General features: G+C 39.9%; 1 protein-coding gene, 1 long non-coding RNA gene and 1 other non-coding gene across 3 annotated transcripts; all 3 read left to right on the forward strand.

Annotated features, from left to right (window-relative positions):
• Positions 1-2,931: 2,931 nt before the first annotated feature.
• On the forward strand, positions 2,932-6,728 carry LOC131703132 (Ig heavy chain Mem5-like). The gene is made up of 3 exons (XM_059006000.1): positions 2,932-2,965; positions 4,795-5,142; positions 6,354-6,728. Exons 1-3 carry the CDS (start codon positions 2,932-2,934, stop codon positions 6,686-6,688), a joined length of 717 nt encoding a protein of 238 aa, XP_058861983.1. The 3' UTR covers positions 6,689-6,728.
• Positions 6,729-6,901: 173 nt separating this feature from the next.
• LOC131703056 (uncharacterized) lies at positions 6,902-8,495 on the forward strand. Its single transcript, XR_009309673.1, has 3 exons — positions 6,902-7,017; positions 7,508-7,578; positions 8,366-8,495. It is a non-coding gene; the product is annotated as an uncharacterized LOC131703056 (long non-coding RNA).
• A 14,538-nt stretch (positions 8,496-23,033) lies between these two features.
• Positions 23,034-23,106, forward strand: trnak-cuu (transfer RNA lysine (anticodon CUU)). Its single transcript has one exon. It is a non-coding gene; the product is annotated as a tRNA-Lys (tRNA).
• The last annotated feature ends 1,700 nt before the right edge of the window (positions 23,107-24,806 follow it).

Raw genomic sequence — 24,806 nt, forward strand, 5'->3', positions numbered from 1 at the left:
TTATTTATTAAACCCTGTTGATCTCTTGCAGAGGAGAGATGAAGAGGACAGTCTGGTAACCTACGCGAGCTTGGAGTTTGAATCCCAGAAGAAGAACATCACAAAGAAGAGACGCATATAATAATAATAATAATAATAATAATAATAATAATAATAATAATGAATCCTTCAGAGAAGTGCGATTGTTAACCGTTTCACTAAACCACGCATCTCTGTACTTGCCACCTTGGATAAGCATGACGTCACGGCCAAATCACGCCCCCAACCCCCATCTTCATATAATTAGTTCGACAGTATTTTTTTTCCATGCTTGCTTGCGATTTGAAACGGTTGAGGTTTGATAAACTGCAGGTCAGCGTCTGCTGTCCACAGGGTTTTTATTATTATTATTATTATTTTATTTCTGTTTTTGAATTCGATTTTGATTTGCACTAAAGCAGTGCAAACATTTGCAATTTTTTTTTAAAAAGCAGTACAAGACTGCCACCCTGTGGTGGAAATGAGGTGATGCACTGAAACTATCCCAAGTGTGTAACAGCTCTTGCAAGGGAGAGCCTGTGTCTTTGGTAAAGTGATCTGGCTCTGAAGAGCGTGATGTACTGGGTTTGCACCCGGTGTCCTCCTGTGTATTAGGCTGCCTTGCCTTGTCACTGCCTGCTAGAAACACTGCAACATAAATATATTATTATGATGAATTAGTCATTTCGCAGACGCTTTGATCCAAGGCGACTTAGAGACCATGGAGTGAACGATGCATCATCAACAACTGCTGTTGCTGCAGAGTCAAAAATCAATTCTAAATCACGACATTTCGGACTACTCTCTCTTCCATGCAGTACCCCTCTCAGCCCCTAAGTGTCTCTCTCTCCCCTGCAGTACCTCTCTCAACCCTGGTGTCTCTGTTATTATTTATTTATTTATTTATTTATTTATTTATTTATTTATTTATTTATTTATTTATTAGCAGACGTCCTTATCCAGGGTGACTTACAATGACAAAATTACAGCAATAACATTGAAACACATTGATCTAAATAATAAAATGACATACATCGACATAATGAAACAAAATTAATTAGCAAATTGGAATGCTATCGGGCCCTGAACAGGCACTTTACCCTGGCACAATATATATATATATATATATATATTACAATATATTATTGTATTACTTGTATTGTAACACTTGAAATGTATTTGCTTACGATTGTAAGTCGCCCTGGATAAGGGCGTCTGCTAAGAAATAAATAATAATAATAATAATAATAATAATAATAATAATAATAATAATAATAATAATAATAATAATAATAGATATATATATATATATATATATATATATATATATATATATATAGTTTACATTGGCAGGGTGCAGAGGGATTGATATTGTGTGTTATTAACATTATATTTTATTTTATGTAACATGTGTGTTGAAATGCTTTGGCAACACTGGATCATGCTAATACCGACTGTTTGAATTTGAATTTTAATCTAGGGGCTGAGAGAGAGGAAGAGGCACCTAGAGGCTGAGAAAGGTTCTGCAGAGAGAGACACCTAGAGGCTGAGAGAGGTACTCTTACCTGGTTCACTATCTCCCCTAGTGGCCGGCCCTCGTCAGTGAACTCCCTTTTGCTCCAGTCGTAGGGAAGAAAATAATGACTCCCATTGCAAAGCAGTGTGATCAATTCCTGGCTAATCAAGCTCGTAGTAGTAAAACATGGACTGGGTGAAACTGCTGTACAATAGGATTCTTATTCCTATTCCTGGTATCTTTCATAAATCCAATGACTGATTTAATTAGACCAGAAGTGTTTCTCGGTGTCTTCGGTTGGCGTTCAAATTGAGCTCTGTCTCTCTATCTGTCTGCAGGGGAGTCTAATCAGCCCGGCGCACAGTTCCAGGCGTGTCCAGCAGAGGGCGTGGGTGTGTGTCAGCAGTGGCAGGGTGCAGGGACTCAGCACAGCCACCAGGGGAGCACTAGGTAGAGGTGTTTCCTGTGAGAACAGCCTAGTCTGTGGACCACACTGCCTCCTTCAACCAAATACTATGTATCTGCAGCAGGGGTCTCCAATCCTGGTTCTGGAAGGCCGGTGTCCCTCCTGGTTTTTGTTCTAACTGTACACTAAATTAATTAATTGGACCACTTGAGCTTCTAATAGGACCCCCCTTGCATAGCAGTTTGATCCATTTCCTCAGGGTGGGGGGGGGGAGGGGGAGGGGGAGCGGGTGTAACAATGTTCTGCACTATTGGGATACAAGCTATTGCACGATTGATTGATTTGTAACAGGAGACATCTGAGATACATACATGCCAGATATCTTACACTGTGGGATTCAATTGAAATTACGGTGCTACAGATTTTTTTTTTTTAGTACCAAAATAACCACAAAAAATACTTAAATAAAGTTTACTGACTGTAGTATTCCTAAATCCTTTGATATAAATATAAACACTTAAAAAAAGCTTTACAGAATTGTTTTAATAATATACAATGCTATTAGTATGATTGGTTGTTTCTCTCTTTCACTCTCTCTCTCTCTCGCTCTCTCGCTCTCTCTCAATATTAATGTACTGTATTATCTTCATCATGCTATCTGATTTTAAATAAGAATATTGTTTTGTTTTTTGATAAATGAATGAGTACCTTACATAGAGACCTATATCTGTGCTGTATGTATGAAATATATATATATATATATATATATATATATATATATATATATATATATATATATATATATATATATATATATATAATCATTTGTTTTTGTGCAATGGGATAACTAAATGTTTTTTGCAAATTTGTTTTAATTAGCTGATATTTCACAAAACAAATATGCATTTATTTTTTGTGTGCCTGTATATACAAATATATGAAGAACTGTCTATTACAATATGCAGCGGCATTTCCTATATTTCGTCACTAGATGGCGCCACTGTCCTGCGTCTGCGAGCGCTCCAGTAGTATAGGAAAGAGAACTCCAGACTCAACACTGCAGACCAGTAAAATAATCTAAAACATTTATATACACATTTTTGATATTTTGGTGAAAAACACTGAAACAGCCTTTGTGATCACCTAATTTAAAATAATAAATAATAAATAATAAATAGATATATGGATACACATTGTTATGCACGTGCATGACCGTTTTCTATTTTGATTCAGCTCGTTTTGGTCCACAGCAGTTTTCCTTTTTCAAATTACACACACACACACACACACACATATATATATATATATATATATATATATATATATATATATATATATATATATATATATATATATATATATATATATATATATATATATAAATTTAATGCAATCGTCATTATGTTCAGGTTCTATAACATTCTTTTAAGCAACAGATGTATTCTGCATACCGGCTTCACGCACACTCTTCTGCAAAGTTGCACACTTTTTTAGAGACTCGTATTTTAGGACCATGCCGTGCCCGTTGCTTTGTGATCCGCTCTGAGCAATGCCGTACCCGTTGCTTTGTGATCCGCTCTGAGCAATGCCGACGCCCACACAGTTGGTTAAACATCACCGAGCGAGCTGAGAGATCCGCCCCGTATGTAAGCGCAGCAGATCTCGTTTCACTGTTGAAAGCACAGTGCGCTGTTTACTGCGGGCTGCACGGCGCGTATTCAATCACACTGCGCTTCGGACTCCAGGAGCGATGGCATTCTGTTCTATCGGCTGCCTTTTGGTTTTGGTCGCTCACTGTAAGTATCCGATTATTCTAACATTGATTTGATATATTTAGATAGATCTGTATAGATATCATTTCATTTTATAATAGGGGTTTCAAAGAGCTCGTCGTTTGCAGCAAAGTATGACTAGGTTTATGTAAATAAGAAGTGAAAGTTGAGATTGATTTTAGCTGACAATTTGAAATAATGTAAAACTGCAATGGCATCCTTTTTCTATCGTCTAGCATTTGAGTTTAATTGCTCAGCGTTCTGAGTGTTCTTGGCCCATTTTAATATATATATATATATATATATATATATATATATATATATATATATATATATATATATATATATATATATATATAATTTTGGATTTAATTTTGCAGCAAATCAATACGTTTAAGTTAATACGAAATGAAAGTTGAGAAATTGATTTTCTCTTACAGAATTTGATATAGTGTATAAATATTTAACGCCTGGTGACTGATGCAGTACTTGATCGACATTTTCCCATTTCGATCCCAACTCTGTTGTAATTAACAGCTATATACTAATTAATTTGAATTTAATTTGAATTAGACTTTTTTTTTCAAATAGAAACGACGTGCCTATATGCAAACTGAATACAAAAAATAAAAAGTTTCATACTTAAATTAGATTTCAGCTAAAATATATAATTTTGTATTTATATAGGCCTACAGATATATATTTTTGTTAGTGTTTGTTTTTGATAATCGCATAGATGTTTATTTTATTTTATTTAGAGTTTATGAATTAATATTGTCATTATTTGCTTGTGCGTAAAGTAAGGAGAGAAGCAACAACAACACAAACCTGAGACGGTAAACCTACGAGGGGCGACACGTTGCTTCAGCTGTGATTTTGTTAGAGTGATCCGACCCGTCCCAGACAATCCGATTTGGCGAACCCGTCCCCCTTCTCCTTTACTGGAACGGGTTTGGCTGGTTCAACACAACAGTCCGAGCAGATCCGATTAAAAATAGTCTCTGCGCTTCTAAATCACGCCTTTGCGATGCTTCCATATTCACGGACTGTATTGTGTTTTTTTATGTTTTGTTGTTTTTCAGATGGGCTGACGGAACAATTAGTTGACGCCGTCAAGCCGTTACGCACCGCGGAACCGGGCGGGAATATCACGCTGACATGCAGAGTAGACCCAAGTAAAGTAATCACTTATTCATTTGCCGAGGTTACCTGGTACCGGCAGGAGCCGGACGGGCGAATCCGGATCGTCACATACCTGAGCAGTCTCTACTTAAAAGCGGGTCGGTATTCCGGAACACTCGACAACAAGAACGGACAGTATCATTTAACCATTGCGGACCTCCACAGAAACGACTCGGCCGTGTATTTCTGTATAGCGAGAGCAGCTCTCCTGTTCATACCCGGCTCCAGCTCCAAACTCGTTGTATCAGGTAAGTACCGTTACAGTAACTCGGTTCTGGAAAGAGGAATCCGTTTCGAGCTGTTTTAAAATGTATTTTGGTTCTGTTTGTTGAAGTAAGGCGAATGGGGTTTCGCTGGCTGGGCAAGGACGTAACTTGTTGATGTGAAGCGGGGGGAACACGAAGCCACTTTTTCAGGACCATGTGGCTTGAAACCTGGTTCCAAGAGACCAGGAGACCTGGTTTGAGGTTTGCTGTATCAAACCCCAAGACTCCCCTGCTGTGTCCTGAAACCTACAGTCTCCTGAAACCAAGTTCCAAGCCTCAGCTTTGTAAAGGCATTGTGTCTGAAAATGTAGACCATTGGAAAGATGTCTCTATGTTGATTAAGCAATAGCGTGTCTGAAAATGCATTCAAGCATTCAAAATTCTAAAAGGTATTGACAATGTCGACCCAGGGAACTTTTCTACCTGAAAAAAGAAACAAGGACCAGGGTCACAAATTGAGATTAGATAAAGGGGCATTCAGAACAGAAAATAGGAGGTACTTTTTACAGAGAGAATTGTGAGGGTCTGAAACCAACTCCCCGGTAATATTGTTGAAGCTGACACCCTGAGATCCTTCAAGAAGGGTCGTGGGTTCAACCCCAGGAGGGGGACAGTGCTGCTGTACCCTTGAGCAAGTTACTTTACCTAGCTTGCTCCAGTATAAACCCAACTGTATAAATGGGTAATGGTATGTAAAAAATAATGTAATTGTATAAAAATAATGTGATATCTTGTAACAATGGTCTATAATTGCTAAGAAATAAATAATAATAAGAAGAAGCTGCTTGATGAGATTCTGGGATCAATAAGCGACTAACAACCAGACGAGCAAGATGGCCTCCTCTCGTTTGGAACTCTTCTTATATCATTATTCTCTTATAAAAGTACCATAGTTAAAGCATAGCAAAGTGTAATAAAGCACAGTGAAAGCATGTAACAGAGTCGAGAATGCCCTGTTCACATTTATTTTACACTTCTATGTTATTATTTTGATAAAATTATTTTATTGATTTGACTAGTCCACGCTTTATGTTTTCTGTCACTTTTGGATAATTGATTTGTATCACGTTATGAGAGTGAACAGCAGAAAGTGAGCGGTGTGAAGAGTAACGATAACATTTGATCCCTGACGTCAGCTACTTCACTTTGTTTTTCATTGTTACTAAACTTACAATATAATTGTTTACTCAAAGACCCGCTGCCTGTCCCGAGTGTGGAGTTATACTCTTCGGGTCTATTTGAAGGCGATTCGGACTGGACCGAGCCGGTTCCGGTGCTGTGTTTGGTGAGAGACACGTCTCCGGGGCGGCACCGAGTCCTCTGGACTATCGGCGCCGAGGCAGACGCGCCGGGCAGCGCGGAGGAGGGAGAGATCGAACCCGACGGGTCCTATAGCGTGCTCAGCTACGTCACAATCAGCGCGGATCAATGGAACAGCGGCGCTGTAAAGTGCGAGGTTTACAACGTCAAAAACGTCACAGAAAAAGTCTCCGCGTCACTCCGAAGGCAAGGTGAATTACGCAGCTGAAGGGTCATTATTTGAAATTTGAGCAGAAAAAAGTTACAATGTAAAAAAGCTGCTTTTGCATATTCTGTTAAAGAACACACACTTAAAAACACAAAACATAGTGTGATAATAATAATAATAATAATAATAATAATAATAATAATAATAATAATAATAATAATAATAATAATAATAACACATTATAATGTGTGTTGTTAATAGCTGTGGCGCATGTTTTGTTTCAGATTGCGTTCCTGTGTTGTTTTACGGACTGCCCGCCGTTTTCCTGCTAATTCTGGTCGTGGTGTCTGTGGCGTGTGTTTACAGAAGACTTCATAAAAATAAAACCGGTAACTGCTGGATATTCTCTTTGTGATCGCTGGTGTTTCTGCATTTGAAATATCCGCATATCATTCATATCATATACACTAGACCCTGTTTATTGCATTTTTACTGAACTATGAAGTATTACTATAATAAGGAGGTTTGGTGGTCCAGTGTTTAAAGAAAGGAGCTTGTTACCTCAGAAGTTCCTGGTTCAAATCCCAGCTCAGCCCCCGACTCCCCGTGTGTGATCCTGAGCAAGTCACTGAACCTCCTTGTACTCCGTCCTTCGGATGAGACGTAAAACAAACGAGGTCCTATTTGAAGTGTCTCAGCAGAAGTTGTTGATGAGGCTAGTTCACCCCCTAGTCTCTAAGTCGCTTTGGATAAAAGCATCTACTAAATAATAATAATAATAATAATATATAAAATGTCAGCTATATTTATTTGATTGCATTTTTACTGAACTATAAACTCTTACTATAATAACATGTGTTTTTTTTTAACAAGCTACAGATCACAAGTCCAGCGACGCGCCCTGCCGTCCCCAACGTCCCGCCCGACACAGAACAGTCCAGGATTACTCGGTAATCAATCTGATTCAGGGTTTTATTTATTTATTGATAGACAAAGAGAAGGAGAGGCGATACCTTTCATTGGACTAAGTAAACAATAATTAATCCCAGGCTTTCAAGACCTCAAATATCTCTTCTTCAGATAAAAGTAGAAAAGAGAGATTGATGTTTCCATGTATCAACATGTATTTATTTCAAATTGCATTCGCTGGAAACCCCACAGGAGCTTCAAGCAGCTGGTTTACAAAGCGTCCCGTCAGGAAGCTGGAGTAAGCGCAATGCGTGTGTTCTTGTATTCACTTCACATCATGATGTGCAATCTGCTTCGAAATGACCACATAGCAATCTCTTACAATGATACAGGGACGCGGCGCTTACATTGAGTTCTGTGGGTAGTTAGATTATTAATGCGGATAGGGATTCTCAACCAGTTCACTAATCATAGACAATACAGAAGATAAGAAATAAAAAAACACATGCAATATGTAGCACACACTTGTGTCTAATTAAGACATGGCATGTGTACAGTAATATGTAACCAATGCACTATTGCACTATTAATATGCCATTGTAGATCATTGTAGATTACTTATTGTAATCCTAGTAGTGTTACTTACTGTGAATTACACTGCATTTAAATATGAGGCTTGCATTGTAACCGTGTACTGCTCTGTAACACGTCTGTAAGTCGCCCTGGATAAAGCCGTCTGCCAAATTCATATTAATAATAACATTCCCCTGTAGATTGTTAAGAATGTGATCAGTGCTGATCTCCTGAACCCTTTCTCTTTCTTCTCAGACGGAATACGCATCGCTCAATCTGTGACGTGATCCACAAAGCAGCGCGCTCATCTTTCAATGCAGCCGTGGATATGTTTTTCATGTGGAGAGAGAGAGAGAGAGAGAGAGAGAGAGAGAGAGAGAGAGAGAGAGAGAGAGAGAGAGAGAGAGAGAGAGAGAGAGCTGTATACTCTTTCAATTCCAAGTCCAATTCTCTGTGCATTTATTATTTTGCCTTGCTGTAATATTAATAGTCACTGTATTTGAATAATTGTACATTTAAAGAAATATAATAAAAAATGTGAAAAAGGATTTGAACAGATGCAGTCTTCTTCGGTGTGTTGTGAGAATCCATATTAAAAGGTGATGTTGTTGTTTGAAGATAGCGCTCCCATTAATACAAGTACAGGAAAATGTTAGGTAACATGAGAGAATGAATTGCTCTAGGCACCTGGATGGACCTGGATTCAATAATTAAACGATTTTGAACAGGGTTTGGAAGACAGACCCGGAGTGAACGGGTCCGCTTTGGCCGCCCCTCGCTCCAGCGCTTTTGGGAAGGTTTGTATTTTGTGTTTGCTCTGAACACGAAGCCCTGATTTTGAAAGCCTACCTTTTTTTCCAAAAGAAAAGACAAACCGTTCTTGCAATTTAATGGGAAACTCAAGTTGCATATCTAGCAGAATTCGTCCTGAAACAATGACTATTGATTAAACTATTAACTTAAAGCAGCGAGCAAACTCCCCCCCCCCCCCCCCATGCAAAAACGCACCGATTCTAACCCTGCATGCACGCTCGCTCGAGATATGAAGCATGCATATGCTGACGTGCCATGTTCATATCTGATGAAAGAAAGGAGCCGCCTTCGTGCAGAAATACCCTTCTGCCGTGCCGATTGCAGTACAGTGGAAAATCACCTCGCGCTGAGAGAGCTCGTTGTGGGTTTTTGCTGAGACCACGAGTCAGTCTGAATAGCCATGTGAAAGCAGAGTGCATTAAACCGCTCCACAGCTTCTATCTAGATGCACATGCGCGGACAGAATAACTGAATACACCTGCTGACCGCAACAGAACCACGAGTTAAAAATACACGCGTGCCCACATGGAAACACTAGAGCAGGGTGCGTGTATGTATTTTATTTGTCTTATGTTGGTTTGTTTGCGCGCTTTTATGAATTCATGAAATGACCACAACGTGTTTATTTTAGAGCATATGAATAGAAAAACAAAACACGAGCTTATTTTGAGGGACAATAATAAAAGGAACAGCAGGCTTTTTTTGGCGAAAGAAATTGCGCATTGCAGAATTTGCTAATAAAGGCATTATTTTTATTTTACTAAGGGAGTAATTCAGTTAATAGTTAATACTAATATAGTTAATATATAATATAGTTCATATTATATTATATTCAAGCTGTTTTGAAAACGCTTATGGTATCTTTAAAATCATATATTTCAGTATAATTTGTGCAGCTTTACGCGTAAAGATTCACACAAGATTCGAGGTGTCCGGTCCGGAAAGGGGTGTGTGTAACGGTATCGACGCGCACAATAGCCGTTAATTTGGGTTTCAGTGCTTGTAGTTTATTATTTTCCATTGAAGATAAGCACCAACGCGTGGTCGTTTCAGATGGACAAATCGATCAATAAGGTGCAAAAACCACCCATGCATTTTTTTTAAATCTTTTGTTATATATAAATATATATAAGTATTGTTTTGAGTGTTTTGAGACAGGAAATAACAGACAGCCTCTCTTCTCTTGCACAGTAAGGTCCCCTTCCCCTCAGAACCAGACTCGACCGCCACGCCTGTCTGATCCACACAGCACCGCGCTTCTTTCCGTGTCTGCAGAGCCCTGTGAGGCGGATTGCAAACGAGCGCCTTGTCTCAATGGAGCGCTTAGTGCGTAATAGAATGATCCGCATTCTAACTGTGGCAACATTCTATTCTGAAGGCAAGTCGCTTTTCATTATTATTATTATTATTATTATTATTATTATTATTATTATTATTATTATTATTATTATTAATAATAATAATGTTGTTGTTGATATGTAGAAAGCAATTTACTGTTGCCAGTGATAGTATATTTTACCTGTTAAATATTTCATGATATATTATTATTATTATTATTATTATTATTATTATTATTATTATTATTATTATTATTATCATTACCTCCACTGTTGTTTTCAAACCGTAACTGTAAAATATAATAATAATAATAATAATAATAATAATAATAATAATAATAATAATAATAATAATAATAAAATATGTACGATAATCAATTCATGCTTTTGGAGAAACGTTCGGTAACACTTTATATGAAGTGTCTCTGATTACTCTGTGTTTGCATAGCAGATACTTTGCAAATACAGGCGCACTTACACATAATTACAATGTTAATATGAATTAACTTAACGTGCAAAGCTTTTTGCAAGATGTATGTAAGTACACAACTGTATCAGAAAAGGGTTAGTGTTAGGGATAGGGTTATATCGTTCACAGAGATTTACACATTAAGTACATTGTAACTAAGCATAATAGCATTCTAATGATGCTTCATACCTGTATTTACTAAGTAACTTCTATGTAAATACACAGTAATTAGAGACGCTGCATGTAGTGTTGCCAAAAGTTTTATTAAAATATATAAGTTATTATTAAACGTAGGTACCCTGATTGCCCTATATATTCAATGCAATTAAATACAGTTGTTTATTATTATTATTATTATTGTTGTTGTTGTTGTTGTTGTTGTTGTTGTTGTTGTTGTTGTTATTATTATTATTATTATTATTATTATTATTATTATTAAGTTTCAGATGATTCCTCTGTGAATCGGTCAGTGTCTATCCTGGCCCCCCTGGCTGTCTCCGGCAGCGCGCTCGATTCCAAGGCGACCCTGACATTAGTGTGTCTAATCCGGGGCCTCTCCTCGCCCTCGGTCCGGGTCCGGTGGTTCATCTCCGGTAACCTCGTGGCGGAGGGAACGCCGAGCTCCGGGATCAAAGTGAAGGAGGGCGGAGAGGGACAGGGAGACGGAGAGAGCTACCCCGCTACAAGCCGCCTGACAATCCCGATGGAGACGTGGAGAAGCGGGGCTGAGTGCGCATGCGAAGCGCAGTTGGACAGGAACACTTCTATCCACAGCGGGAATGTTTCATACGCTGGGATTCACGGGGCGGGTCAGTAATCTCTCACTTTCGACTCTTACTTCATCATTAATGAGTTATTTAGCAGACGATTTTATCCAAAGCAACTGCTGCAACAGAGTCGATTCCAATAGGACCTCGTTTGTTGTACGTCTCATCCGAAGGACGGAGCACAAGGAGGTTCAGTGACTTGCTCAGTGAGTCAGTGGCTGAGCTGGGATTTGAACTTCCTGGTACCAAGCCCCTTTCTCTAACCACTGGACCACCAAAACTCTTATTTTGTAAAAGTTGTATTTATAAAAAAAAATAATACACTGGAATAGGCTTGAGAAACAGATACAAGTTTTATGTTTGTGTATTTGTACATGTGATTATTATTGTTGTTTGGGTTATTTAGGATAAGCAGAGTAAACATGTTAATGTGGGGAGTTGTTTATGTTATTTTTTAGTGTAACTGTCATTCTAATTGTAATTACTGTAGCGTAAATGTAACTGGAATTGTACCCAATTGTAATTGAAATGTCAGTAAACAATTCTGCTGTAATTGTAATTGAACCCAGGTCTGGTTGCAGAGCGGTGCCTGGTTCAGTACGCCGTGTTCTCCGGGGTCTCCCTCCTCGCTCTCTCCGCGGCTCTCTGCGGCTGCGCGCTGTGGACCCGCCGCCGCTTCAAACCAGGTACCGTCCCGGCCGCTCCCTCCCTGTGCGCTGGTGCGAGTTTATAGCGCTACAGCCAGTGATGGTTCTGCAGCGGGCTAGCGAGTCAGTGCACCGCATTGTATATCTCTATAGATACGATTTCATTACTGATAAAAAACACTTTCAAAATTATTATTATTATTGTTATTGTAACTATGACGATGGTGATAAATATTGTTATTGTTATTGTTATTTATATTATGCTATTAATATTATATCAGTATTAATACAAAAACATATTCGGTTGTTGTTCAAATGTATTTTGTTTCCACTGTATTCATGTAGTTTTGTTGCATACAGACGCATTATATATGTGTATATATAGATATTAGGACCCCAGTGGTCTGTGATTAAGGGGAGGGGTCGGGTCTCTCATTCTACACCGCGAGCCAGCAGGTGGTATTACTGCAGAGTGCACGTGCTTCATTTCTGTGCAGTTCTTAAGCAAGGTTACACAGTGTCTGTATTATAAGAAAGACGTTAAGAAGCAGGTTACCCGCGGGGCTGTTACCAGCCGCTTCTCTGCCGCTTATTACCGCGGCCCGGAGAGAAGCTGTTGGTATTCATCTATCGACACTCAGCCTCGTTCTGATACTCTGTCAGTGACGTCTCAACTTTGCATTCCCAGCGTCCACTGAAGACTCCACACATGTAATTTACAAAAGGACCCCCGGCAGCGGAGATAGAAAGGTAAAGTTGACATATTCATTTCATGCATTAGACTTTTTTTAATTGTTCTGTTTTTACAAACTCGCTTTTTATCTCAGTTGTTTTCTAATTTTATAATTAAAACCACTTTTTTGTCACTTTTTTAATTTCAATTTTATAGCATTTTGTGTCAAATCATTTTTCATTCAATGGTTTAATTGGTTGTGTGTGTTTGTGCGTGCGTGCATTCGTCTATGTGTGTGCGCGTGCGTGCGTGAAGCGCTTTCTGATCCTATAGAAATGTAAATTGTATTGTATTGTATTGTATTGTATACAAGTCAATGGGATTCAGTGTCTCGCGTCTATAGTTAAGCGATCCCTTCAGCGCACGACGTCGAGTGCCCCAGGGGGATCAGTACAATCTGAGACGGAATTGAGGTTTTTGATACTCGTGCATTCAGGGCTCTATTCTGACTTGGTTTACGCGTGATTTACGCGCTGGAAGAAGGGTTTACATGCCCACGAATGGTAAATACAATACCATATATGAGCATGTAAGACCTAAACCAAGTCAGAAAAGACCCCTCACTGCGTATTCCGATAAGAGCTGTCCTGTGATAAGAGCGGTGGGCTTTTAGAAGGGCCGTCCTGGATTTGAAGCGTTTTCATGCAGGAAATCTAGAAAATAGCTGAAAGGGTTCATAATGAAGCCAATCCGCGGCCGGCTGCGCCGTGCATCAATGGGGTCCTGTTCTCGTGTGACAAGATTTGGAATCCCAATTGAAAGTTATTGGCTGAGAGGTTCTGCTATTGGTATGTACTGTATTATTATTGATGATATAGTGTGGAGTAGTGGTTAGGGCTCTGGACTCTTGACCGGAGGGTTGTGGGTTCAATCCCCAGTGGGGGACACTGCTGTTGTACCCTTGAGCAAGGTACTTTACCTAGATTGCTCCAGTAAAAACCCAACTGTATAAATGGGTAATTGTATGTAAAATAATGTGATATCTGTATAATGTGAAATAATGTATAATGTGATATCTTGTAACAATTGTAAGTCGCCCTGGATAAGGGCGTCTGCTAAGAAATAAATAATAATAATAATAATAATATTTAATAAACCCTGTTGATCTCTTGAAGAGGAGAGATGAAGAGGACAGTCTGGTCACCTACGCGAGCTTGGACTTTGAATCCCAGAAGAAGAACAACACAAAGAAGAGACACATATAATAATAATAATAAAAATAATAATAATAATAATAATAATAATAATAATAATAATGAATCCTTTGGAGCAGAGCATTTTGATGCTAGTTTTTTTTTTCTTTCTTGCTTGTGATTTGTAACGGATGCAAAGTTCAAACGATTAATATCTGTTTAAAATGATCATTATCAGGGGAAGTCTGATGGTCAGCTGTCCTCAGACCTGATTCCTCACCTCCAAGTTTTGAATCGTTTTCCAGTTTCACTTCACCGCTACAGCGCTGGCCAAACGTTTTGCAACACCCTGTAGAATTAACCAATTTTGCTTCATAAAGTCGAATGAAACCGGCTGAATAATGAATCATATTTAATTACACATCACTTTGTTTTTTTTCCCCCATATAAACTGACAAAACTGTGACATTTCAAAATCTAACATGAAATACTGTACTACTATTATGGCTTTCTTCCGGTAGACTTTTTTTTGCGATATAATTTAATAGTTTCTTTGATTACATGATGTTAAATAAAATAGCAAAATTATGTTCGTATAGTTTTTAACTTTTGGTTGTACGTCTTCCCTGTTTAAGATCAGCCACTCGGCACACCCTCACACTGTGTAACAGTCAGCCTGTCTGTCGGTGTGTCGGTGTGTCTGTTTTTCCCAATCCTTTGTGTAGCTGCTGGTAATGCTGTGGTCTATTTCACTGCAAGGTACTGTTACAGTTTTTCTCGATTGCTTGAGCACATTTGTCCAAACAGAATTCACTTTTTCAAAACAATTAACACGCATCCCCAAACTGAAACACGTTGGCCAAAATGACACATTTAATTTGCAAAATGCACTAAGACTCTCAAAACATTAAATACATGACACAAAATCAACTACCTCCATCAAAACATACAACTTGTTATCTAATGAATAGTTATTTCAATCAATCGTTACACAATGGCCCTATAAATACTAACTACGACTATCAATATACCCTGACATGGTTAACCCTCTTTTATGTGTCTGTGCCATTTGTTGATACTATAATTATAGTATGCACCATAAAAGGCAAGTAAACATATTATCACAGCTGTATTATCATGGGCTGTATTCTTTTTTCCTAAAATGATTTTACCAAAGATGACCAATGCAGAAAGAATGTCACTCAAGATAATGAATATCCAGAAACAAAAGGCTTTATTTTACCTTTTTCCATTTTGTCCTTTACAAATTCAATGATGCTGTATATACAGAGAATACAAATAAAATACACCAAGCTTACAATCACTGCAAAAACAAAGCAATGTCAAAAAAGGCAACACAAATACACATTCAGTCCATTCGTTCATGTCGATCAGGCTACATGTTTTCATCAACATCACACCGGATGTTTTCCCTCGCAATGCAGTGAGAAAAAATATCCTTGCATGGCGCATCCATGCTTGGCAGTCCTCTGCAGTGATTGCCAGACAACCGGCATTCATTGCGTCTAGGAGGGACATCTGGTCATGTGAACGCTAATCATAAACTTTACACCTCCATGCAGAGAAGAATTCCTCGATTGGATTGAGAAAAGGAGAGTACGGAGGGAGAAATTGCATCATCATTCGTGGGTGGGCTGCAAACCATTCAGTAACCAGACGGGAGTGCTGGAAAGCAACATTGTCCCATATGATGACGAAGCGGGACATGTCAGGCCTCACCAGCCCTCTCTCTTCTGGTGGTACCACTCTGTGGTGTAATGCATCAACAAATGTGAGGAGACATTCTGTATTGTATGGGCGAATTGTAGGGATGTGGCAAAGAACACCATCGCTGGAGCTAGCGGCACACATGGTGATGTTTGCACCCCTTTGCCCTGGCACATTTACGGTGGCCCTCTTACCAATGAGGTTCCTCCCTCGTCTCCTTACTTTTGAAAGGTTGAAGCCGTCTTCATCCACATAAATGAATGTATGGGGTGTTGCGTTTGCTTCAGGCTCCGTTATTCTCTAAGATAAAAATACAATAGAAACACAGTATTTATGTATACATAAAGTAAATACATTGTAAAATATTCCAGCTGCATGCAATGCAATGTTTTACTGTAAGAAAAGGCATTACAGTGACAAACCCTTACCTGTACATACTGGAGTCTAGTCTCCTTCACGCTGTCACTGTTTCTTTGGAATGGGACTTTGTAAAGTTGTTTCATTTCCACTTTGTGTCTTTTAAGGACCTGATCAATAGTGGCCAAACTCACACTGTTGACATTTCTGAACATGTTGTGGTCTTGAATGACTGCTGTCTGGATCTCTCGCAATCTTATGGAATTGTTGGCAACAACCATATCCGCTATGGCAGCTTCCTGTGCCGCAGTGAAGACTTTACCTCTGCCACTAGCGTGTGGTTGTCTTTGAATTCTATAAATACAGTAAATATGTACAAACCATGACATTTTGATGGTCACATGAAGGGCATTGACAGAACAACTATTTTACACATACTTAATACTGAAATACAGTGTGGTATAGCATTGTAACTTACCTGTTCTCATTCTTGAATATTCTTGCTATTGATGCCACAGTTGATCTACTGAGATTGGGCTGGACCCGCTGCCCAGCCTCTCTCATGGAAAGGCCATGATTGACAATATGGTCAATAATTGTGGCACGAATTACATCTGAAACATTAGCTCTTTGTATTCCCCTTTGAGCTACTCCACCACCACGCATCTGAACCCCTCTTCCTCTATGGGCCCCTCTACCTCTACCTCTACCTCTCCTTTGTCCTTGCCCTCACCCTCGGCCTCTTACTTGGTCCATTCTTGCAAACAGCAACTCAGAGATGACCTCTTTTATGCATGAATAAGGACTGATTGCTGATTGAACAATTTTGAAAAGAAGTTTTGCACACGTGCAGAAGATGTTCACATTCATGGGAGTAATTTCTATCAGCTGTGACCAAATGTTTTAATTTTGTTTGACATGATTTACTCAGCTGAGTTTTGCGTCTTTTGTAGAGAGTTTTGTTTACTGTATTGCAAAAATGTGTTTAGCATTTGTATTGTGTGTGAAAGCAATGAGAAATGGCTTACTGTTTTGCAAAAAAGAATACTGTTGTGCTCATTAGGTTATGATGGAGATCAAGTGGACCCCAGTTTCATTAAAAGAGTCTTAGCAATCGAGAAAAACTGTAATATTGGAATCGCTCAAACTACTTGTACTTTCAATACGCCACCACCAGAGGGTGCACTGGTACATTAAAAAATGCCAATAAATAAATTAAAAAAAAAACAGCTGTTGAACAGACCAGGCATAATTCACAGCGCAGACGTCACCAACAAAGTCTTTATTTTTCACACATCTTGACACATCAAAAAGCAAAACCTTGAGGGGGAAACAATGCAGAATTTTAACAGGAAGCTTAAAGTGCCTGCAAAATTCTCAATTAAAAACAATCGAGTAACTTTTGCAGCCAGGAGGTGCTGCGCAACAGCTGTGTGCTTTCAGTGTCTCCTTCGTATCTCACCCCTGCTGCGCGACGCAGTCCTGCTTCATCTGTGCTGAGGTGCTGGCAGATCACCAGATGACCTCCAGTCAAAATCTCCAGTCTGTGCAGAGCAGGTCCAGCGGTGTGTGATTCTCAGTTGTACTGGGTATTAGGATGCACCCCTCATTCTCTATCCCGCTGTGCCCCATCGCCACAATCCCCCCCCCCCCTGGTTTGCACTCCTCTTTCTGGGGGTCTCAGTGAGTGTGTGTGCGCCCCCCTTTCCCCTTGCCGCTGTACCCCATTGGCATGATCCCGATCAAGTTCCCAAACTCCTTCAGGTCCACCACCTCGTCCTGATTGGTGTCCAGCATGTGCAGGAGCTCGTCCACAAAACTGTCGCCCACGCCTTTCTGCTCCAGCAAAGAGAGGAGAGAGAGGGGTCAGAGGTGAAACACACTGCACAGCACAGACTACCATTACCCCTCAGTGCAATACAGGACCACCGGATTGACATTGCAGTGCCACTGTCTGTCTGTCTGTCTGCATTGACATTCTAGTGCCACTGTCTGTCTGTCTGTCTGCATTACCATTGCAGTGCCCCGTCTGTCTGTCTGTCAGCATTGCCATTGCAGTGCCCCCATCTGTCTTTCTGTCTGCATTGCCATTGCAGTGCCCCCATCTGTCTTTCTGTCTGCATTGCCATTGCAGTGCCACTGTCTGTCTGTCTGTATTGCCATTGAAGAGACAGGGTTCAGGGGTGTTATATTCTGCACAGCACAAACTACCATTACCCATTAGTGTAATAGATGACCACTGCATTATCATTGTAGAGCTACTGTCTGTCTGTCTGTCTGTCTGTCTGTCTGCAATGCCATGGAAGATCATTTCGGAAGCCCCCAGCCAGGGTAAACTATGGTAAATTCATAGTATAACCATGGAAATGCATGGAGGAAAACTACAAAAATGCCATGCAAACCCATAGAAACTTTCCCATACTAAACACACAGCATAGTGTAATAAAGCACAGTGAAAGCAAAGGTAAGCATTGCAAAGAATAGTGAGGTCTGGCAAAGTATATTAATAAACAAGGCAAACCAGGGTAAGCTATGGTGAATGCATTGTATGTAGGTAAACCTCATAAGGGATTGCGCAGGTAATACAGTGCCAAGTTACCATGTACCAGACAGACAGACAGACAGACAGACAGACAGACAGACAGACAGACAGACAGACAGTGTGCTATCGTATCAGGGCCAGCATCTGCCCGTTTGTCTGTACTGTGCAATATATACTGTATATGTGTATTTAATATATATGTGTACATATACCCATGGGGAAAGCGTTGGGGGGTTTATTGTGGTAAGATTTTCAATGCACAGAGTTTATTATTATTATTATTATTATTTATTTCTTAGCAGACGCCCTTATCCAGGGCGACTTACAATCGTAAGCAAATACATTTCAAGTGTTACAATACAAGTAATACAAAAAGAGCAAGAAATACAATAACTTTTGTTCAAGCAAAGTACAAGTGTGACAAACCACAATTCAATAATACAGCAGATAATAGTGATAGTTACATCAGGATATGATTAAATAGTGATAGTTACATCAGGATGTGATTAAATACAAAGTACTACAGGTTAACCACTTGGCAGATTACAGTATTCTGAAGTACAGGATTAAATGCAGTAAAATAGGGGGCAGATAAGAGCAAAATAAAGCACATTTACATGAAGGGTGATAGTGTCCCAGGATACAAACAGAGGAGTTCTACAGGTGCTCTTTGAAGAGGTGAGTCTTAAGGAGGCGCCGGAATGTGGTCAGGGACTGGGCAGTCCTGACATCTGTAGGAAGGTCATTCCACCACTGCGGAGCAAGGGTGGAGAAGGAGCGGGCTCTGGAGGCAGGGGAGCGTAGCGGAGGTAGAGCTAGTCTTCTAGTGCAGGCGGAGCGGAGAGGTCGAGTGGGGGTGTAGGGAGAGATGAGGGTCTGGAGGTAGCTGGGTGCAGTCTGGTCAAGGCATCTGTAGGCTAGTACAAGAGTCTTGAACTGGATGCGAGCGGTGATCGGGAGCCAGTGGAGCGAGCGGAGTAGTGGAGTAGCGTGGGCGAAGCGAGGCAGAGAGAACACAAGGCGGGCAGCAGAGTTCTGGATGAGCTGGAGCGGACGGGTGGCGGACGCAAGGAGGCCAGCCAGGAGGGAGAAAGAGTTTGAGCTGTTCTCCCTCCAGCAGTCCATGTGTTTGATTCACACTCGCCCCCTCCAGCAGTCCCTGTGTTTGATTCTCACTCGCTCCCTCCAGCAGTCCCTGTGTTTGATTCACACTCGCTCCCTCCAGCAGTCCCTGTGTTTGAGTCTCACTCGCTCCCTCTAGCAGTCCCTGTGTTTGAGTCTCACTCGCCCCCTCCAGCAGTCCATGTGTTTGATTCACACTCGCTCCCTCCAGCAGTCCATGTGTTTGATTCACACTCGCTCCCTCCAGCAGTCCCTGTGTTTGATTCACACTCGCTCCCTCCAGCAGTCCCTGTGTTTGATTCTCACTCGCCCCCTCCAGCAGTCCCTGTGTTTGATTCACACTCGCCCCCTCCAGCAGTCCCTGTGTTTGATTCTCACTCGCCCCCTCCAGCAGTCCATGTGTTTGATTCACACTCGCTCCCTCCAGCAGTCCATGTGTTTGATTCACACTCGCTCCCTCCAGCAGTCCCTGTGTTTGATTCACACTCGCTCCCTCCAGCAGTCCCTGTGTTTGATTCACACTCGCTCCCTCCAGCAGTCCCTGTGTTTGATTCACACTCGCTCCCTCCAGCAGTCCCTGTGTTTGATTCACACTCGCTCCCTCCAGCAGTCCCTGTGTTTGATTCACACTCGCTCCCTCCAGCAGTCCCTGTGTTTGATTCGCACTCGCCCCCTCCAGCAGTCCCTGTGTTTGATTCACACTCGCCCCCTCCAGCAGTCCCTGTGTTTGATTCACACTCGCCCCCTCCAGCAGTCCCTGTGTTTGATTCACACTCGCCCCCTCCAGCAGTCCCTGTGTTTGATTCACACTCGCCCCCTCCAGCAGTCCCTGTGTTTGATTCACACTCGCCCCCTCCAGCAGTCCCTGTGTTTGATTCACACTCGCCCCCTCCAGCAGTCCCTGTGTTTGATTCACACTCGCCCCCTCCAGCAGTCCATGTGTTTGATTCACACTCGCCCCCTCCAGCAGTCCCTGTGTTTGATTCACACTCGCCCCCTCCAGCAGTCCCTGTGTTTGATTCACACTCGCCCCCTCCAGCAGTCCCTGTGTTTGATCACACTCGCCCCCTCCAGCAGTCCCTGTGTTTGATTCACACTCGCCCCCTCCAGCAGTCCATGTGTTTGATTCACACTCGCTCCCTCCAGCAGTCCCTGTGTTTGATTCACACTCGCCCCCTCCAGCAGTCCCTGTGTTTGATTCACACTCGCCCCCTCCAGCAGTCCATGTGTTTGATTCACACTCGCTCCCTCCAGCAGTCCCTGTTTTTGATTCTCACTCGCCCCCTCCAGCAGGGGGGGGGGGGGGGCATGGAAACAATAAATGTCAAATAGAAAGACAAATACAATACAAGCAACACAATACAAACATGTGTGTTTAAAACTTAGTCAGCAGCATACAGATATCTAGAACAAAGTAAGTAGGACGTGTATGTTTTCTAATGTGGACTGGAGGTAAAGCATTGGCAGGAGTATATTTCTTGATTTCTTGATTGAGTTTTTCTCGGGTTATATAAATTTCAAGTAAAAAAATATATTTCTTAATAAAGGTGGAATCGAAGGTTCTTATATAACTGTAAATATGGATAGTTACTTAAGAGCCATTAAATATGATTTAATTTAATAACATTCCAGTGCTTATTGGACAGATAAAGAAAACGAAGCAAACAATTAAAAAGTATCTTTATTCAGAAGTTAAAACATTAAAAAACAATACTTGAGAAAAACTCCAAAAATGATAGCAAATATTACATAAGTGTATATAACATTGCCTAATATCGACAAAAGTCTTTAACACTGGTGTACAGGGATTTTACGTGTAAGTGTATGTGTGTGTGTGTGTGTGTTTGTGTGCGTGCGTGCGTGCGTGCGTGAGTGTGCGTTATTCTGAACAGTGTGATTCCCTCGGCCATTACAAAGAACCACATATTCAGCGATATATTAAGCTTTGCATCACCTATAAAATGAACTACTTTTGCTTCATAAAGTCGAATGTAACCTGCTCATTAATGTTAAGTTAGCATATTTAGTTACATACCGCTTTATAGTTTTCCATATACTTAACTTAAAGCTAACACATTTCAAAATTCGGAAAAGGTTTGCGATATCATTTTATAATTATTTTTGATTACATGTTACATAACAAAATCTAAATTATGTTCATGCTGAAAGTTTACCTAATTATGTTAAAGATGCAACTAGTACGCGATAACAACACTGGTACGCGATTAACAATACATACTAACTTGAGACAGCCAAGCCGTTAAAGCATACCTTAAGTTTGTCGTGTGATACAAAAGAAAGTTTTGGCATTTTTGCATTGCCTGCCTCGTCAAACAAGTTCGAGCCACAGAACACAGCGCTCCTGCATTGGGACACAGAGGGGGGGTTTAAAGTGACTGAATCAACGAGCTGAGAAGAAACTGAAAACACCTCTAGTCTAAATATTTTCTATTTAGTTAATTAATTTATTTTTTGAATTTGCAAATCACAGACTACATTGCCAATAAAAAAAACGATAATACAATCTAAATTGCTCTTATCAAGATGCGATGTAGTGTTTGTAATGAAATATCAGTTTTTGTGGTTCTTTTAATTACCCATCATTGTACTGTATACTAGCTACTGTCGCATGTCCATGAATTTTACTGCTGAGCTCCCATATGGTCTAGCGGTTAGGATTCCTGCTTTTCACCCAGGCGGCCCGGGTTCAATTCCCGTTATGGAAACGTCTTCGTTATTTTGTTACAGAACTGTGGTCATGTGTAATGTGTTTTCATTATGATTATAAAGCTACAGTTACTTGATATATATATATATATATATATATATATATATATATATATATATATATATATATATATATATACACACACATAATAATGCAAATGTATTTGACTCTATTCACATCCCCTCACATTTAAAATCCTCCACAGGTTGGGTGCCTCTCAACTCAGATTAAGGTTGATACTGTATAAATGCAGAACCAATCGTTCCAGATGGATGAGACCATTCATTTTTAAATACATGTAATTCGATTTTTGTATTGGTATTATTTGTATTGAGGCAGGGAGGCTGCACTTGTTTGTAAGCGACAATTAATCTGGAATAACATTCTTAGAGTTCTTGTCATACGACTTTGTCTCATCAAAGCTGTTTCTGGTGACGTGCAGTTGATTATATTTGGAATCTTTGATTCTGTCGTTCACAGTATTTTCTAATAGTAAGACAAATTGAATAGCTCAGTTGGTTAGAGTGAAAGAAACTTCCACCAGTCAGCCCGGCTAGCTCAGTCGGTAGAGCATGAGACTCTTAATCTCAGGGTCGTGGGTTCGAGCCCCACGTTGGGCGTTGTTTTTAAATACAAATTGTAGATATTTCTTCGAGGCAAGGGAGCAATGTCTGATTCTGTTCACATTGTATACAGTACTGCAACAAAATTACTTATTGGTCATTGTCATATAGCAATTCATATTGTAAAATGCGTGCAACATTTATAGCTATAACGATATTGAAATAAATAATCTTACTTTTTTGGGTTGGCTTCAATCCGTTTCTTTTTTTACAGTTGTCATTACATCATTCATGGAGCAACAGTAGGTATGTGCGTAATAAACCCAATCGGGCCTTGATACAATAGACAACCCTAATTTGGAATATCGTCATTTTTTTGAAGATCCTGTCTCAGCGCTGCAACCCCCGCAGTGTTTCATGCTCTGTCAAGCTGACCTCTATTTTCACACTGCAAGCCTACAGCTAAGCAAGCAGACCTATCGCGTCGGAGAACAACGCAGTCCGGTGACAGCACAGCTGTCTCCCTCCCACCCAGCCAAAAGTCGATGTTCAATCTTGGTAATATTTTGGTAGTTTTGACCAATCATAGCCCGTGTCGCTACCAAGAATTAACCAGGAAAGAGACAATCAGATTTCGCAGAGCTACCAAGAATCAAGTGACGGAATTATGCAATCAGATCTCATAGAACTACCAAGACTACTGAGCGTTTTCAACGACGGGAGATTATTGAAACTTGAAGTCTTTTGGTTTATTTCGAAATACAATCATCTGAAGGGAAGAATTTTATTACAGCATTATTTTAATTGTCACTAGTACTGTACGTATAGTCACCAATAATTAAAAAATGCCAATAATAAGATATGTTCGTATTACAAACGTCAGTTGTAGAAATCCGCGGATAGTAAACTCTATATTTTGTAATAATATCAATAAAAATACACGATTGTCATTTTTACAACAGGTGTCAGTTCTGAGTGTTAAAAATGTAATATTTACGACAGCTAGAAACTTGTTTGAGGGACTGTTTTATCCAAAGCGCATTTATATTTAATATATTTGTCCGTTATGATGGTGCTGTAATACATGTATCCGCGACAACAGAAATCGTACCATGGTAAAATAAATAGTACCATGTAGTACCGTGGTATAGTGTTGCATTATACTGTAGATACCAGGATACTTCTTAGAAATAAAAAGTACAATTCAATTCTCATGGTGGTCCTGCATTATAGTACCATAATAGTGCATTGTACATTGATAGTACTATAGGGTACATTGTGTTTTTCTATAATTTATTTTTAATTATGTATCCATGAACGTTATATTACTGTATTTAATTTTATGTTTTTCAGTTTAATTTAGTTTTCATTGAAAAATGATCTTGTTTTGAAAGCAGCACTTAAAAAATGTGAACATGGGTAATCCATGATTTTATTTTTTTTAATAATTTCTCTTTTTTCAGCAGTAAGTCCCTTTTGCCATTGTATAGTAGTGTTTACTTGTTTTCAGCCAGTGAACACATTTTAGATTTCTTGTTGTTTTGTGTAGAAACCTTTGATGACGGCCATTGTGACGGAACAGCTGATTCCAAAATCTTGTCAGCACTCAATACCATTTTAATTTCCATTTTAAATCAGACTAAAATAGCGTTCCTAACACAGATTGCATTTTTGTTGTAAACAGACTACTTGTTGAAGTCACGGAAAAATATTTTATGTCCAAACATGTGTTATTTAACTTAAGATTGTTTTAATAT

The sequence above is a fragment of the Acipenser ruthenus genome, chromosome 32 (genome assembly GCF_902713425.1).
Source record: "Acipenser ruthenus chromosome 32, fAciRut3.2 maternal haplotype, whole genome shotgun sequence".
In the NCBI taxonomy this organism is placed as follows: Eukaryota; Metazoa; Chordata; class Actinopteri; order Acipenseriformes; family Acipenseridae; genus Acipenser; species Acipenser ruthenus.

Coding starts and splice junctions, on each gene's coding strand:
- LOC131703132 (XM_059006000.1), top strand. CDS start 2,932: ATGGCGCCACTGTCCTGCGTCTGCGAGCGCTCCA. Junction 2,966..4,794: donor CTGCGTCTGCGAGCGCTCCA/GTAGTATAGGAA, acceptor GTTGTTTTTCAG/ATGGGCTGACGGAACAATTA. Junction 5,143..6,353: donor CTCCAAACTCGTTGTATCAG/GTAAGTACCGTT, acceptor GTTTACTCAAAG/ACCCGCTGCCTGTCCCGAGT.